A 17,895-nucleotide genomic window follows, 5' to 3' on the forward strand; every position below is an offset into this window, starting at 1 on the left:
CAGTGAGGCTGAGTGTGTGTTAAGTATTGTGGTTACCAGAAATATTCCTTTTCATTCTCTCTGTCTCTCTCCCCAACTCTTCTCCCCCCGCCCCCCGACAGACAGACACACACACACGCACACACACACACACACACACACACACACACACACATTCCTAAATGAAAAATTGCTCAGAAGACTTAGTTTCAGTTTGTCGATGGCTTTGGGAAGGACGGAAGGAAAGAGAGAAGCTTGTCCCGCTCTGATGAATGAGCACCGCATACATACCCCGTGAGGGAAATGGGTTGGATGTAGGGAGAGGTCCCCAGAGAAGCCTTCCTCAGGGTACCCGGCGGCCTCAGAACGTGTCATGGAGAGGCAGGCTAAGAGAGGAAACCATTGCCTCAGCACAGGACCACCATTCACTGCTGCTGGAGCCTCAGGGCAGTAGGTAAATTCTCTAAATGTGAATTTTGAAGACATTAACCAGAATGTAGAAAATTCTCTCACACAAGGACAGGGAAAGGCCCATTCTGACCCAGGTTGATGGAGGATGTGGGAAAAGCCCATGAGAAAGGAATATTAGAGGACAAGGCAGGACCCACAAGGTGAAGGGAGAAGTGGGTCTGAACAGGACCCGTTGGGGACATGCCTCTTCATCAGAATGGATCAAAGTTTCCCTGAGTCTTTGATGAGGTAGGACAGTAGCTAAGGCCTTAATGCCATTCCAATTTTTTGATTTTGGGGGTTTTGTTTGTTTGTTTGCTTGCTTTTGTTTTTATTGTTTCTTCCTCAGACAAATTCCTTTTTAGCCCAGTCTTTGAACCTTCCCTAAACTCTCTTCTTCCTTAACTTCTCATAGAACCCTGTGCCTCCCTCTCATTTCCATTTAGAATTATATGATATATTTTATACATGTGTAATTATTTTATTTTTGTGGCTCCTGCTAGCTAGACTGGAAGCTTCAAGAAGGTAGGGATCTATTTATTGGCTCACTGCTGTGTCCCACCAGCTCAGTCTGTTCAAGAAATACTGCACATATTGGATTGAATATTGACATAAGTTGTTGACACGGATTGAAAACTGGTGTAGACAGCGAAAATTCTAGATTATTAAACTATATCAGCAACAATAACCAGGTAAATATTTGCACTATATAACCAGGTAAATATTTACAGGGAACACCCCAGTACTGAGAATACAGGGAGCCACTTTCAAGATGCTGGAAACGTTACTGTAACCATCCATTTATTCCCAAATCGTTTTCCCCATAGTATGGATGTAATTTATTTTGATTTCTGTCCAATACATTTATCATCTATAAACGTAGATTTGTAAACCCACACTCACAGAGGCAGCTTATCTTCGGAGGTCTTTGGTTTACCCCCTCATCTTCATCAGCCCTCCCCTACCCAAAACTATGCAAATAAATATGAAATCCACGCACAAATAGTTTTCTAGGCAAGAACACCTTTAAGATTCGTCCCCTAAGGTCCCACGTCCAGGTGAATTGCTGCTTTTAATCCTTTCCCATACAGAAATTCTGGAACCCACATTCACACTCACTCATAGCTTGTCTCTACCCAAACTAATTTTAAAAATATTTAAAAATGACATGACAAGAATTCTTGATTATTCTGAAAACCTGCCATCAAATTCAGTCAAGTTCTTTCTTTACAAAAGAGATGTGTGCATGTATGCAGAGCCCAGAGCCTTGCGATTTGATGGTGACTGCCCTTGTTTCCATTTTCTCCAGTTCCCATTTTTCATTTAACAAATCTTTTTACAGTGGTTTCTTTGAGGAGTTCTACCTGATCCTTTGGTGCCACTACTTGATTCTTTTCTGGTCTATCTGGGTGTGTGTTCATCTTCAAATATCTTAATCTTATAGTATTCCTTTGGCTCAGGAAAGGTGTAACTAACAGGCAAGGGGCTGGGTGCTGATCACCCTCTGATGACGGCGGAACTGGGAGTTTTGCGACTGACAGATTTGGCGTGTTCTTACCACTACCGACCCCTTCAATCTGTGACAGTCTCAGAATTGTAGCCTGTGGAGGAAAATGATGGTGCAGTGTCTTCTTCGGTGAAATCCAAACCCTCTTCCAGGGAATAATCTGGCTTACCCTTCAGGGAGTCAAATGGCATCTGGGGACTCTTTCAAGCTGCTTGCGTTTTCTCCAAAATCCAGTCCACGTACTCGACCACGTTGGTGTAAACACCTGGCCGCTCCCTTTGGCCGCAGCCTTCGCCCCAGCTCGTGATGCCTACCAAATGCCAGACCTCGTTGTGCTTACAAGACAGGGGGCCCCCCGAATCTCCCTGTGACAAATGGAGAAAAGAAAAGGCACGCAGATCAGGTCAGACACTTCTCATCTTAAATACATTTTCATCCGAGTGATTTCACCTAAAATTCTGTCTTGGCCCTTTAGTAAACTTCAAAGAACCGGATTTCTTGTTTTTCCCTCAGTCTATCAGATTTCAGGGTAAGGAAAACAAATCCACTGTGTTCCCCGCTCACTGGCAGAAAACTGCTTTAAGAATGCACTAAACATTCGAACGTGAGCGCGTTCAGTCGGCTGAGAGCACGGTTACCTTGCAGGCATCCTTGCCACCTTCGGTGTAGCCCGCACAGACCAGCTTATTAGTTATTTTATGCCCTCTGTATCCTGCCTGGCATTCTTCATTTGTCACCAAGGGTACCCGGGCTTTCTGGAGAGTATTTAGTATTTTGTCTGAAAAAAATTTTTAGTTTGTTAGTGGAACAACCACATATATATAATAGATATACAAATTTAAATATAAGTATATGTATTTAAAATCAAAACCATACCTATCTAAAAATCTAGAAGGAAAAAAATATTAGGTTTACTTCATGGACCTTTTATAATTACAGGGTACAGAGAAGATGTTATTCTCACTATTGTGAGTACCATTTTGTTAATGTTAATTAAGTCCAAAATTAATTATGGCTCTAACTGGAATTGCTTCCCAGAGAAAATAATTGGATAACAGGCTAAGACATTTACTGAAAAGTGCTAAGTTTCGAATTAAACTGCATTAAAAATAATGTCTTTAAAGAGATTGTCATATTTAAAATTTCCAGTCAAACAGATGAGGTGTCACCTTCACTTGAGTGATTTTTGTCTTTCCATCTTTATTAATATGCTTTCTGCAATTGAATAATGTTATTATTTTACTCTCATTTTAGCTGTATGAATTGATAGAGTGGAAAAGCTTATTACTAAATTGTGTTATGTATCTTGAGCTGGAGCACACAGAGAAACATCATTTCTTACCTCTTAATTTTTGGTACCCCCATCCAGTCACCCAGCACTCAGTATATGTCACATTTCTATCTCCTTTGGAAGGTAGGCAGATGGGTCGTTGAGAATCTAAATTTTAAAAATCACAGTTTAATTATCAGAAACAAAATACATCTTCTTTCCCAGGAAAAACTTCCTTCATGTTCTATTATTTAGTGTGTTCCCTATTTATTATATTCATTTTTTTTTGCCTCCTTGTCATACATTTTCATCCCTCGTGTTCAGCGTTATCTGTCACACATCCCAGGATGAGGGAACGAGAGAGACAAGCCACAGCCCTCTCCACTAACTCTGTCACTCTCGCGAGGTCTGTGACCCTGTAGAAATTGCTTCATCATTCTGACCCACAATCCTTTCTTCCTTAAAAAGCAGATAAAAATCATCTTTAATATTCCAGTATATTATGAAGTTATGTCATTCTGTGCATCTGAAGAAGGCTGGGGACAACTTACCCCACACCCCAATTTCACCCACACCCCAAAATAAGATGCAGTCGTCAGGAAAGCACATCCATCTTAAGACTAGCTTGGCATCCCCCTCTCCCTTTCATGATAATAACACATGGAGAGATTGCCAGGGTCTGCCATGAATCTGGGAGTGTGAACCATTGTCTCCATGTAATCACTGTAGACAACTTTCTGTTTAAAATTTTCCATACCTGTGTAATTCATTGTCGTTTCCAGTTTCAACAAGGCAATATCATATCCACTTTCTGCCATTTCATATTGATCATGAATTATTATTTCTTGAACCCCAAAGAAAGATGTATCCTCTTTTATTTCTGCTTGGTTTAAAATGCCACTATAGACACGCAAAGCTTTAGGTGACTCTACCCTAAGGAGTAAGCAATCGAGGAAAAGAAAATTCCTTTACCGAATAATTCCCAAGCATTTGAAGTACAGTGCTATTTAACTGACTGTTACTAACTAGGTAATATTTTCTGCCAACGGTGGGCTTTTAAGTGGAAAGAAGTGATTTTATGCTAAGATTTTTCAGTCACATAGTCCTCCTATATGGAATGTCCTGGGCTATCATTTGCCTTATATTAAACACACAAAAATCAATGAATACTTTTTCTGCCCTTCAACACACACACACACACACACACACACACACAAAGTTCTTGGTTTTAGTTTCATTGCTGGGGTCGTTGGCTGTGACCCTGAGAAATTCTCTTGGACTTTCTGGTACTCCATTTTCCCATATGTAAAGGGTAAAAGAGACTATTGACCTCAAATGAATCTTTGAGTAATAATATGAGTAAGTTGCATACTGATAAAATAAACCTACTAACAAAAACACCAAACTGTGTCTGGAAACAACCCAGAAGATACTGAGGTGCAAAGAGGAAGTTTGGCCAACTAAAATTCCCCGGGTTACATATACTCTGAATGCTCTCCCGATGGAGCTTTTAAGTTTACCAGTATTGAAATCGACTTAAGTAGGGAATCCAATTTGATGATGTATAATAAACTATTCCTTATGGGTCTGGAAACACAGTGGGAGAGAAAGAGAGAGAGATGGAGGGAGAACGAGAGAGAGGAGAGAGAGAGAAAGAAGCAGAGGAAGAAGAGGAAGGAGGAGAAGAAGAAGAAGAAGAAGGAAGGGGGAGGAGGAGGACAAGGGAGGAGGAGGAGAAGGAGGAGGGGTAGGGGCAGGGAGAGGGAGAAGAAGAGGGGGAATAAATGGGAAATTAGATTCAGGGAGCAGGAAATTCTCTTCGAGTTTAGTTCTGGACCCAGTGCCCAGACAGTGCACAGAAGATGATACGCTCTCAATAGGAAATAACCAGAACTCCCCCGGGGATGTGTATACATTTAACTGGAAAAGTGGAATATTATGAAGTCAAACAGCCATTTTCCTGCACCTGTTCTGATGCTGGTAGATCATGAGTGGCTCTTCCTTTTTGCTTTCTATCACTAAAGACAGAAAATTAATTTAGCAAATAGGATAATTTACATCTTTAAAATTGTACTAAAATACTAGGGATAGATTTCATATATGTGTGAGTATGGTGAACGAGTGAAAACAGCAGTGGTACTGACTCGCTGAAACAATGAGCAGCTGTTAATATCCACTGGTTTCCGATGATGGAGCCTCCACACAGGTGTCTCTGGGTGGGTGATGTGATGTGCAAAGTTATCTGCCACGGCCACTCTCCAAGAACAGACTTGGTTCCTCCCACAATTCGGGGCTTGATTTTCGTTGTACACGCTACAACAGAAGGATTGCAGTGAGCTGGTTCCTAAATCTTCATTTTCCAACAGTAGTTATGTTCCTTCAGGCACACAGGGAAGAAAACCTTCCCTGGATTCAATAATTTACCATGACCTTGACTTGAAGACACTTTAGAATCAAGTTGGCAAAGCACAACATGCACATAAAAACTGAATGAGTGAGTCACCTTGTAATCGCATGCCCCCAAGTAATGCCTCATCTGGGGCGGCAAGGCAGTCTTACCCTCCATCAAACGCTAACCTCAATGGTTCTCTTAAAGCAATGGTTGTCAAGTGTGGCCCCCGACCAATGGCATCACCTGAGAATTTGTTAGAAATGCAAATTCGTGAGCACCGCCTCAGACTTAGTGAATCAGAAACTCTGACAGTGGACCCTAGTCATCTGAGTTTTAATCAGCCTCACTAACGTTTAAGAACTACTGTTACAAAGAAGAGTTCAGCACCTTCCACTCAGTGTGTGGCCTTTGTCCGATTCCTCCGCATCCCCTTCCGTTCCAGCTGCCCTTGGGTCCAAGTCACTCCTGCTCCACCCACATCCAAACCTGGCTGCCCTTCTGTTTGTGAACTGCTTCTGCCCTTTGGTCTTGTTGACAGACTGGGGTTTTCTGCTCAACCTTTGATGTTTCCAAGGACTTTGATTCAAACTCACCCTTCTGTTTTCTTTCTTGTCTTAGAAAATTAATAGATCAGTAACTAAAATACATTAAGAACAACTAAATAAAGACCTTATTAAGATGAGTTATAGGTCTTGGTGTTCGTTCTATTTGGTTTCTCAGTTCAAAAAAATGCTTTAAATATTTGTTTTTAGCCTTACATTTTGTGTTAAGAGATGTTTCTTTGAATGGCAATTGCTCTGTATCTTCACGAAGTTGAGTTATAGTGTAGACAGTTCAAGATATGATAAACATCTCAGTTAGATATTCCCTCTCATATTAGGGTATTATTTCATCTAATATAATGCAGCAAAACCTAATTATCTAGTTTCACTTATTTCAGAAGAGGCACTAAAAAGACATACGATTTTATTTTCCTTTATCTTATATTTTCTGCTTTAGCTATCAATCTACACCTGATTTATTCTGTAACCTCTAGAGACCAGAGTCCCTAGATTCATTAGAAAAGAGAAGGAAGGAGGATAGAGAATGAATTCTGCAATTAAAGGTATAAGTGCTGGTTCCCATTTTTTAAACTATGTCAACATCACTAACAGCAAAATTTGCTGCATCCTTTCCATTGCTTGGTAGAACCAAGACAACAGAATGATTGTAAATGCTCCTTCTTGTCTTAGGTAAATTTATTGTAAGAAAAACAGAGAATGTATGAGATACAACTCATACAATTTACTGTCTTTTTAAAGAAGTTAGAGCCATCCAGATTCCCATCAGAGCCCCTCTAAGCCCTAGAAAGGCAGAATTTCCCAGCTAGGATGCTATCATTGGACACAGTATACAGTAATATTGTATGTTCTATTATACAAAACAAGTTCTCAGAAGTTAAGGATTTATTCACCTCTCAGTAGAGCCAATATTTCTGACACGGAAGATTTTCATACTTTGAAATCTACAACAAAGCATAATTATCACTTCCATTTCACTCATTAAATCTCAGTTGCAACTTAATTTATACTGCATTATAATATTGGGCAGGAAGCAATAAAAGTCTAAAAACGTGTAGTGTATGTAAGTCAATGAACATTAAAGTCATAATAGGTTATTACAATAATTTAGAGAGGAGTGTGTGCATTAGGCTCTTTCCTGTTTCATCCCTTACACAGTGTTGTTTGCCTACAAACCATCTTTTGTTACTATGCTCAGAAATTGGCCACTGGAATGGAAGCGCTGCTGATCTGATGTGTATTATAATTTTTATGTTATTATAGGTCTTGTTTAATATAGACAATCTTTATTTCCACCCTACTATACTCACTGTTACAAATTAATAAGGTTTTACTGTAACTTTTGCTAATATTCATAAATATGCAGAACACTTGCAGGAAATCTAAAGGCCCTGGAGAAGGAGCCACTTGAGTATTTCTTGCACAGATACATAATTTTCCAAACATATGATGATTATTTATATTTGAATTAAAGATCAAGTAATAGCCAATAGAAAGAAAATGACTAATCTGATTAACCAAGATGCTGGTTGATATTTCTATTATAAAGGATAATAAGAAAGATTATTGACCTTGATAACAACAATCAGACGTAAAAATTTTGGCTGAGCCCGAGTCTCACCAGGAAATACTGGTTATATAAATGTATCAAATTATAACACATATTCAGTTAATGCCAGGCAACACAGAGTTTAGTCAAAGCCCAATATTTACCTTTAAAACAGGTCAGCCTGAGTGATAGCAGTGAAAATAACAGAAAATTGCATCTAAGTTCATTACTTTACTAATTTTCTCCCCTCTGTAGCTACTACTGACTCTCTTAGTCATGACATACTCAGTATACAGGGGATGCATTTTTTCAAGTGACATTAAACTCACCATTATCCATTTTACATAACCTTAACGTATATCCAGAGATGTTTCCTCTCCCATGAAGTATTTTAGTTGGAGATCCATTTGCAGAAAGTTTTAAGTAACATTTTCCCCTGCAGGTTGGAAACAAAATGGTATAAACATAATTCCTCCCTTCAGCTAGATGGGGCAGGAGCATCTGTGGAACTCATCATACGTCTTACTTCCCTCCGTTGCAAGATTCTTGAGATGGAGAATAGGTAAAAAATTGACAGCGGATGCTGTTGGTACATGTTTTCTGGCAGGCTTCGTGCCCATCCACGTCAACAATGTCCAGTTCTTCTCCCAAGAAATCAGTGTCACGGTAGAATGAAGAATGGCAGAACACTAGACAGCAAAGCACGTATCAGATATGAGACGTGGAACCCTAGCACACATTTGTTGATTCTCAGTCAGAAGGAAGAGCTTTCGTTGTTTACCTGGGACACTGTGCCGGCAGTGTTGTAGACTAAAACCAGAAAGAGCTTTGTTCTTTCTAATGCGTGCGCTTGGCAACCCACTTGTAGACGTTTTAAGTAGACACAGATTTCTAACAGTAAAAAAGGGAAATATAGAGATATCATGTAAAACATATCAAAGAAGAAGACATTTTCACAGCACATATAGAAGTCAGCTCCTGTTGGCATTTAATAGGGAAGTTGTTCCCATTTTGAAAGTACTATTCATAAATCACTGACTCAGACTCCATGGTCCATAGGTTGTAGACAAATTTACCAAACTGCCTCTAAATTTTCTAAGCTTGCTCTATTCAACATCACTGTTCCTAGTACCTTCCTTTTTTATTTCCTTTCTCTCAACTCTCCTAGACTATCTCAACGATTCAAGAATTTTCATGCTACCTGCAAATCTGCTACCCAGAGTTGCTATAGGCATAGACAGAGATAAGCAAAATCCACCACAGACTCCACACCCAGGCAGCATCTTTCTGGGAGGAAGTAACTTTTCCTAATTAGCACAAAATCACAGTCTGGAGCTGTGCTGTCCAACAGAATTTTCTGCAATGACGTAAATATTCCACGTCTATGCCAGCCAATACAATAGCCACTAGCCAGCCATAGGCTGCGTCCTTGAAATGTGGCTAATACAGCTGAGGAAATGGATATTTAGTTTTATTTAATATTCATTAACATAAATTTAAGAATCCAAGTCTTGGCTTGTAGCACCCATGTTCCTCTCTCACCTTGTAATGAGGATTAAATGTGTTGCTCCTCTTATAGGTATTGATTGGGAATTTTATAAAAGGAATACAAAAGAAAAAGAGCAGTGATTAAGACAAAATAACACATTACGAAGGCATCTTTCTAAGTTCTGAAGTTTATAATGCCTCGAGGCTCAATCTTTGACCTCCTCTCTTTCTCTGACTGCATTCAATTTTTTGGTGACCTCACCAGTTTCATTGGCATTAATTACCAGCTGTATCCTGGTGACACCTAACACAGATCTAGGGCATAAACCTCCTTTGTTAAATCCCAGACTTCCCTTTCTAACCACCAATTCAATATTTCTCTCTGGATGGCTACCAGGCACCTCTTGCCTCTTGAAATCATCTCTGTAAGAAATCTTCCCCCATCTCTTCATTGGCATTGTCATCCTTCCAATTTTCTTGGGCCAAAAATCTTGGCGCTATCATTGACTCTTTACTTCACAGCTGGCATTCAATCCATCAGCAAATCTTATTGGCTCTACATTGACAATATATCCCAATCTAATCACTTCTCTTTTACTTCCACTCTGGTCCAAGTAGTGCAGGGTTTTTAATCTATTGAGTTGACTAATGGTATCCCCACACTTAGAACCATGTTGAGAAAATGAAAGTAACAGATATAGTCTCATGTGACAAACCTAGCATTATACTTCCGGAATTATATCCTCACTTGATAAAAAACCAGTCTTGCTTGATAAACAGGAACTCAAGGGCTTACTTTGGCTGGATGGCTCTGGGGGACACTCTCCCCAACAATGAACAGCAATGTCAAGCAAATAACAAGGGTTCTGAGAATTCAGATTAAGATAATACATACAATCTAGATTTTTAAGCAAATAATCTTAAGATTTCTTCTTCTTTTTCTTAGTGAATTTTGTTAATGAGGAGCAGCAACCCCAGCAAACATCCCTTTGATGATCATAGCAATTTCCTGTGCTTTATTATGGTTTCCAATGTTAATACCCATCAGTAGGGAAGCAGGGTCTAAATTCTCAAATCTCCCTCCACCATTACCCACGATTCTGTTGATGAAGGCCATCGTTCCACCCCTCTCCACTTTGGATTTGACAAGTCACTGATATTTCCAATTCTTTCTGCTCCAGGTTCAATTATTTTAACCAGGCATTGAACTAAGATGCCTCCTAATGACCATCCTTATTTTCTTCATTCCTTTCAGAACTAGCAACTCTCTGAAGGCAGAGACCTCCCTAACATAAAGAAAAGCAAGAGTCCTGAGTAACACCAGATTTGCAGTCAATAGGTGGGGAATGGAAAGAAAGAGGAACTAGGAATTCTTCTTTGCAACTTTAATGTATCCTTGACAGACATTTAGATAAAATTTGTAGTTGCTCAGAGTTTTTAATGGTGGCTTTTGATCAACTGTTTGAAAAGATAACACATGACACAATCTTAACTCCTTACCTTTCAGATGTTGTTGGCCATTCTTGAGAAAAGAAGGTAAAAAACAAACAACTGGGATGGTGAGTACAAATGCTGCGACAGACAAAAGCATCTGGAGCCATGACACTGTCAATGTTACTGTCTGCAAACATCGTTCTAGGGAAAATGTCCCTAATACAAGCTGTACAACAGAAGAAACCATAGATAGAAAGTCAGTTCACCAGTAGCATCGGTAAAGGTAAAATCCCACTCATGGTATTTGTAAATTCCATATAAAAAATTTGTTGGGGAATGAGGGAGGGATGAATAGGCAGAACACAGAGGAGTTTTAAGGCAGTGAAAAATACTCTGAATGATACTCTAATGATGGAAACATGCCATTACATATTTGTTCAAACCCATGCAATGTACAACTCCAAGAGTGAATCGTAATGTAAACTATGGACTTTGGGTGACTATACGTGTGTCAGTGTAGGTTCGTCAGTTGTAACCAATGTACCATCCGGCGGGGGTCGTTGGTAATAGGGGACGCTGTGCATGTGTCTGGGCAGGGGGTATATGGGAAATCTCTATCCCTTCCCCTCAATTTTGCTGTGAACCTAAAATTGCACTAAAGAAACAAGGTCTTAGTAATTTTTAAAAGTTAGTTTATCCCAGGATCTTTTATATTTTTTAAAATTAGGATAACTGAAATGATTGTTTTAAGCTTTAAATTCAAATATAAGCTTTAATCATATAGAACATAATGAATTTTTTCTCATGAAGAAGATGAAAGATCATTGGGTCCATTTCATCAGTAGGCACAAATTGGTATCCTAAGTTATGCCCATCGTACACATAGTCAGCACCTACTATTTAATGGCTAAACTACCTCATTAAGAAAATAATAGTTACCCAGATTAGAAAGCGCACAGGGCTTCAGTGAAAATCCAGACACCACTTCACCGAGCTTTGCTATGTTGGTTGGCGTTCCCGTTTGGGTGTACTTCAACAGACAAGTGTTACTAAATAAAGACCAAAACGGACAAATATTTTATCCCTCCAAATGCAAATAAGGAAAAACATAAGATAATAAGAAACTCACATTTAGAGACGACCTGGGCATGATAGCTAAAGAATTGCTCTGAAAAGTATTGATTTGAGAGACTGGACAGCTGGTTTTGAGTCCCAGCTCTGCCAAGAGCTGGTGGTCCTGTGAGTTTTGTCAACTTTATTTTTTCATCAGTAAAGTGACAGCTTTAGATGGGTGGTGACATGAAGAGTAGAGGTGTAGGAATTGATGACTTCTCAAGCTCTTCTCAATTTTAGCATTTTAACTTTTTTATAATACGTAGCAACTCACAATTACCTGGCTTGCTGTTCATGCTGCATTGAATCTTAGATGTAAAATATGTAAAAAGGTGTAGTTTGAGCTGAGCTAAAGAAAAGCCATGAAAACTTAATTATTAATTTGAGGGTTTCATTCTGTGTTATCGTCGCTTTTCTTCAAACAAATCTTTGACGCTTTATTTCCACTCATCTCCTTTTTGTGAATGTGTAGAGCAGAATGTTAAAATCCAAATACCAGTCATTTGAACTTTTCTTTCATTGTTGGATTTCAGATAAGTGTAGTTTCCTATACGAATCCAGAACATCTCAAATATTTCTAAATAAAAAAGTTAATGATATTTTTCCCTAAAAATATTTTTTAAGAGAAAAGAGATTAATCAATTACAGATCAGATCCTTTTATATTCTTACACAGGAGGTTTATACCTGGAATATTTCTAAATCCAGTAGGGGGCAAGTTTTAAAATACTTCACATGGGTTTCAGTTACTTTGTCTCAGGTGGGGAACTGTTATTTGGAAGGATATCTGAGTAGTTTTTTCATTTTGATTCTATAGATTCATACTGTAGCATCCTTTAGGCTGAGAATGGAACTGTCAGACCACTGTAATTGTTTCAAAATTGCCACTTTAAAAATGTAGCGCTCTTCAAATTAGCTAGGAGGTGTATTAAACATTTTTTAAAAGCGTCATTGAAAGACAGACTCTGTACTACAAAATGAAATGCATCCAAGTTGGACTTTAAATGAATATTCCATCAAGAAAACTGGGAGTGCTTATTATAGAATTGTCTTGTAGGGGTCAAAAATAAATTTTTGACCCCTACACGTTGAAGGAAAAAAAAAAAAAGAATCCCATTTTGTTTTCTATCGGATAATCTAAGGTCCTTGGGCTCAGTCCACAGCTTACTCACCGATACTTTACGCTTGGAAAGTGCTCTGTGGCGAATGTAAAAAAGTGACAGTGCATGTCATTCGTACACCTCTCTTGGCATTCCTGAGCACTCTTGGTAATAGTGCTGTTATGGTTCAGGCCCTTCATATGTAGGTCCACATAAATATCTTTGTTGCAAGCTGGAAATAAAATCAGAAAATATGGTTATCTTCCAGTCTCTGGGGGCATCTGATAATTCTATCTTAGCAACAGTCCCTCCAGACTTGCTCTTTCAGTTCTTTCCCTGACTTTTCCTCAGAAGGCCTCTAGTTTTATTTTAATCTGCTCAACTCCTACTCTCACATGGAAACAGTAAGAGAATGTCAGTGTCCTTTTTACACTGCAGCAATATTAGACTTGTACATTTCTGCTTCAGCTTTATGAACTGGCATCTCTTGTCTCCTTAACTCCACTGATGGACTGATTCACTAATTAACCTATTCAAGTATCTGGAATATCTCACCATTAAGACAAGGGTCATCTTAATCTTTATGGTTGCTTCCTTTGATTTGAATTAATATATTTAATAAGGACTTTCATATAAAACTTTAAGCTGCGAAGGAGAAAGAAAATAAATGAATGATGAACTGATGTAGTTAGATACATCCTATGAGATAAATTTTAATGAACTATAATGGGGTAGGGGGGACAGGCATGTATGCTAGTTTTTCCTCTACGAGGAAAGAACTTCATTAGGAGACCTCGTTTCCATATAGCAGGGTTTTATTTCATAGCCACAAAACCATACCTGATGTAACTGCACGTACACATCACAATAACTAGTATATATCAATTCTAGCAAGACATCTTACCACTTATTTGGTCTGAGCATTGCTTGGAAGAATATCCAGAAATTGCTCCCGTCATATTGACCATTGGCAGTGTTTCTGCGACACTGTCTTTCAGGATGCAAGTAAACCTGTTTTTAAAAAAAATAACATTACTGGGTGAAAATCTATGTTTTAAAATAATGAGTCTCAAAAGTCAAAACACAGAGAGTCAAAGAGAAGGAAACAAACTTCTCCATCTCATGCCAAAACAAATATATTCTTAGCAAGACTGTGAGTTTGTTTTTCATTCCAACATCCCGACATTGAAAAGATCACATGTAATGCTCCTTCCTAACTGGAAACTATGGCCTGTTGGTTAAATGCAGCTCTCTGCCTGTTTCTGTACAGTTAATGAGCTAAGAAGGGTTTCTATACTTTTTAATGATTACATTTTAAATCATTGTGTAAGTATTTATATAATATCCTTGATTTTGCCTCTGGACCCACAAAGCCTGAAATATTTACTCTCTGCCTGTTAAGAAGAAGTTTGCCAATCTCTGTTGTAGATTCTAGAATAGTAAATTTTATAAGTTCAGGGCACTATGTAAATACTATGAACGCAGTAATAATGCACAAAGATGTTAATAACTTCATTCTGCAGTAAAGCTTTATTATTAAATTTTCAAGCTCAATATGGAAACAAAAATGGTGGATGGAATGTCCTAAAAATTTTAAGAATATGACTATAGAGACAAAACCACCAGATGCTATTTGCGAATCTTAATAAGATTCTGGTTAATTGCTATAAATTACACTTGGGGGACAATTGAGATGATATAAAGGGATTCTTATTAATTTTTAATGTTTTTTGTGTAAGATAATGTATGTTGAAATATTTAGGGGTGAAGTGTTATGATGGTTTCAAGTTATTTCAAATGGTTAGACATCTACACATACATAATAGGGAAGACAAAAATGGGAAAAAGTCTTGGGGGCGATAGGAAATCATTGTACTATTCTTTCAAATTACCTTTATAAATAAGGAATTTTTTTCTAATAAAATAACTGAGGGAAAAGTACCAGTTTAGATCATATCAAATATCAATAATCAATTGAAAAACAAAGAACAAAATGATTAATTGGCATTAAAGTAGAAAGAAATCAGAGAGAAAGTATCATTAATATTGAGACCACAAGAAACCACACTGAGGGGCATGTCTGTTCCTCCTGACCTGCCTAAACACTACTCTTTTTTCTGTAATATTTGATATTTCAATGGAAGGAAAATACATTTTCCAATTGTTAACATTAAATTTTATAAAATGGTAGATGGCAATTTATTGTTGGTAATTGTCTGTCTGTCTGTCGTATAAAATCTATTTCCTCTATGTAGAAAAGCAAACATTTACCACTTGGTAGGATCTTCAGATGATGATTCAGCCATAAAAGTGAAGAGCAAACACCTTGGATGGTGGGTGCAGACTATTTGGCAGTGCTTGGCATTTGGTGTGAAAACAACAGTAATGTCTCCTCCTTTAAAGTAGGCATCTTGGAACAGCTTGGTCACACACTCTGTTATAATACATGACGCGTGTTACTTGGGATCTTAGTGAGCACATACCCAATCAGGTAATAATCTCACAAAGGCAAGTGAAGTAGGGCTACTTAACAGGAAATATGCCTGAACATGGAAATCAGGGCAATAAAACCTTTTAGTTTATTGGATAAGCAGCCTCAGATAGAAAAGAAAATCACTAAATGGCATGTGTGCCTCAATGGAATGGTGCTTCTGAATGATTGTCTTGGAGACGTGGGTGCTTTGTGAGCAATTGATTCGTTTCTCAGATCTTCACTGGCAAAAATGCTTGCAGGTCTAGAATGGCCTCTGCTTTTCCCTTTCCCCAGCACTGCTCCGTGTCTAAACTCCATGTTTATATGAAACAAAGGCTCCACAGTGATCATCTTCGGGTAGCATTCGATGGCCCTGGATGTGATAACGTACTACATCACCTCACTATATTAAATGGACCAGTTTTTTTGGTTTGTTTTGTGTGTGTGTGTTTTGTTCTTGTTGTTGTTGTTTTTGTGTGTTAGTTTCTGCTTTATAACAAAGTGAATCAGCTTTACATATACATATATCCCCATATCTCCTCCCTCTTGCGTCTCTCTCCCTCCCACCCTCCCTATCCCACCCCTCTAGGTGGTCACAAAGCACCGAGCTGATCTCCCTGTGCTATGTGGCTGCTTCCCACTAGCTATCGGTTTTACATTTAGTAGTGTATATGTGTCCATGCCACTCTCTCATTTCGTCCCAGCTTACCCATCCCCCTCCCCATGTCCTCAAGTCCATTCTCTAGTAGGTCTGCATCTTTATTCCCGTCCTGCCCCTAGGTTCTTCATAACCATTTTTTTTTAAGATTCCATATATATGTGTTAGCATACAGTATTTGTTTTTCTCTTTCTGACTTACTTCACTCTATATGACAGACTCTAGGTCCACTCACCTCACTACAAATAACTCAATTTCGTTTCTTTTTATGGCTGAGTAATATTCCATTGTATATATGTGCCACATCTTCTTTATCCATTCATCTGTCGATGGACACTTAGGTTGCTTCCATGTCCTGGCTATTGTAAATAGAGCTGCAGTGAACATTGTGGTACATGACTCTTTTTGAATGATGGTTTTCTCAGGGTATATGCCCAGTAGTGGGATTGCTAGGTCGTATGGTAGTTCTATTTTTAGTTTTTTAAGGAACCTCCATACTGTTCTCCATAGTGGCTGTATCAATTTACATTCCCACCAACAGTGCAAGAGGGTTCCCTTTTCTCCACACCCTCTCCAGCGTTTATTGTTTATAGATTTCTTGATGATGGCCATTCTGACTGGTGTGAGGTGATACCTCACTGTAGTTTTGATTTGCATTTCTCTAATGATTAGTGATGTTGAGCATCCTTTCATGTGTTTATTGGCAATCTGTATATCTTCTTTGGAGAAATGTCTATTTAGGTCTTCTGCCCATTTTTGGATTGGGTTGTTTACTTTTTTGATATTGAGCTGCATGAGCTGCCTGTAAATTTTGGAGATTAATCCTTTGTCAGTTGCTTCATTTGCAAATATTTTCTCCCATTCTGAGGGTTGTCTTTTCGTCTTGTTTATGCTTTCCTTTGCTGTGCAAAAGCTTTTAAGTTTCATTAGGTCCCATTTGTTTATTTTTGTTTTTATTTCCTAAATGGACCAGTTTAATTGACCTACAACACTATGTTAGTTCCTGTCGCACAACATAATGATTGGATATTTCTGTACATTTCAAAGTAATCATCATGACAAGTCTAGTTACCATCTGTCACCATACAAAGATATTACATAATTATTGACTATATTCCCCACACTGTACATTTCATACCTGTGACTCATTTATTTTGCAACTGGAAGTTTGCATCTCTTAATCTGCCTCACCTGTTTCTCTCCTCCCCCTATCCCCCTCCCCTCTGGCAACCACCTGTTTATTCTGTTTTTCTATGACTGTTTCTGTTTCGTTATGTTTGTTCATTTGTTTTGTTTTTCAAGAACTAATATGGTCTTGTGGGTCAATTATACTTCAAAAACAAACAAATAAACTCATTTAGAAAGAGATCAGATTTGTGGTTACCAGAGGCAGACATTGGAGAAGAGGGGAATTGGATGAAGAAAGTCAAAAGGTACAAACTTCAAGTTATAAGATAAATAAGTACTAGGGACAATGTACAACATAAGTATAATTACCACTGCTGTACATTACATATGAAAGTTGTTAAGGGAGGAAATCCTAAGAGTTTGCATCATAAGAAAACATTTTTTTCAGTTTCTTTAATGTATCTCTATGAGATGATGGAGGTTCACTAAACTTATTGTGGTCATCATTTCACAATGTATGTAAGTCAAATCATCATGCTGTACACCTTAAACTTATACAGTGCTGTCTGTCTACTATACCTTAACTGGAGGAAAAATAAAAACCAAACAAATAAATAAATAGGCAGGAACAGGAACTTTAGACTCTTGGAAAAATTATTGAATCCCCTTCCATTGAAACCATAAGTAAGTTAAAAATACAAACAAAGCTAAATTGCATAAAATTAAAATTTTCTTCTGTTTCTAGAAAGAGATATTGAATATTCCAGATTGTGGATTTTTAGGTCATTATTATTA

The 17,895-nt window shown here is 38.2% G+C and overlaps 2 protein-coding genes across 6 annotated transcripts in view; one reads left to right on the top strand and one right to left on the bottom strand.

Annotated features, from left to right (window-relative positions):
• Positions 1-17,895, top strand: part of LOC309651646 (uncharacterized protein) — a 105,623-nt gene that overhangs the window by 37,655 nt on the left and 50,073 nt on the right. Inside the window, exon 3 of the mRNA XM_082444545.1 lies at positions 10,703-10,754. The gene's annotated coding sequence lies outside the window, so the exon portion shown is untranslated. The remainder of the gene's footprint in view (positions 1-10,702; positions 10,755-17,895) is intronic.
• The window catches only part of LOC309651629 (coagulation factor XI), a 40,685-nt gene continuing 24,003 nt past the window's right edge, over positions 1,214-17,895 (bottom strand). For 4 of the 5 annotated variants that reach the window (XM_082444503.1, XM_082444506.1, XM_082444504.1 and 1 more), the window contains 14 exons: positions 15,113-15,275; positions 13,746-13,852; positions 12,914-13,073; positions 11,569-11,678; positions 10,696-10,855; positions 9,250-9,279; positions 8,489-8,598; positions 8,234-8,396; positions 8,037-8,143; positions 5,351-5,519; positions 3,964-4,139; positions 3,279-3,374; positions 2,575-2,714; positions 1,214-2,301 (listed from right to left, as the gene is read on the bottom strand). In XM_082444503.1, the coding sequence (XP_082300629.1) occupies positions 2,140-2,301; positions 2,575-2,714; positions 3,279-3,374; positions 3,964-4,139; positions 5,351-5,519; positions 8,037-8,143; positions 8,234-8,396; positions 8,489-8,598; positions 9,250-9,279; positions 10,696-10,855; positions 11,569-11,678; positions 12,914-13,073; positions 13,746-13,852; positions 15,113-15,275 (1,853 nt within the window). In that variant the 3' untranslated portion in view covers positions 1,214-2,139. The remainder of the gene's footprint in view (positions 2,302-2,574; positions 2,715-3,278; positions 3,375-3,963; positions 4,140-5,350; positions 5,520-8,036; positions 8,144-8,233; positions 8,397-8,488; positions 8,599-9,249; positions 9,280-10,695; positions 10,856-11,568; positions 11,679-12,913; positions 13,074-13,745; positions 13,853-15,112; positions 15,276-17,895) is intronic. The other variant, XM_082444505.1, reaches the window with a different exon arrangement.

Source organism: Balaenoptera physalus, assembly GCF_965194825.1.
Source record: "Balaenoptera physalus genome assembly, chromosome: 21".
NCBI classification, from domain to species: Eukaryota; Metazoa; Chordata; class Mammalia; order Artiodactyla; family Balaenopteridae; genus Balaenoptera; species Balaenoptera physalus.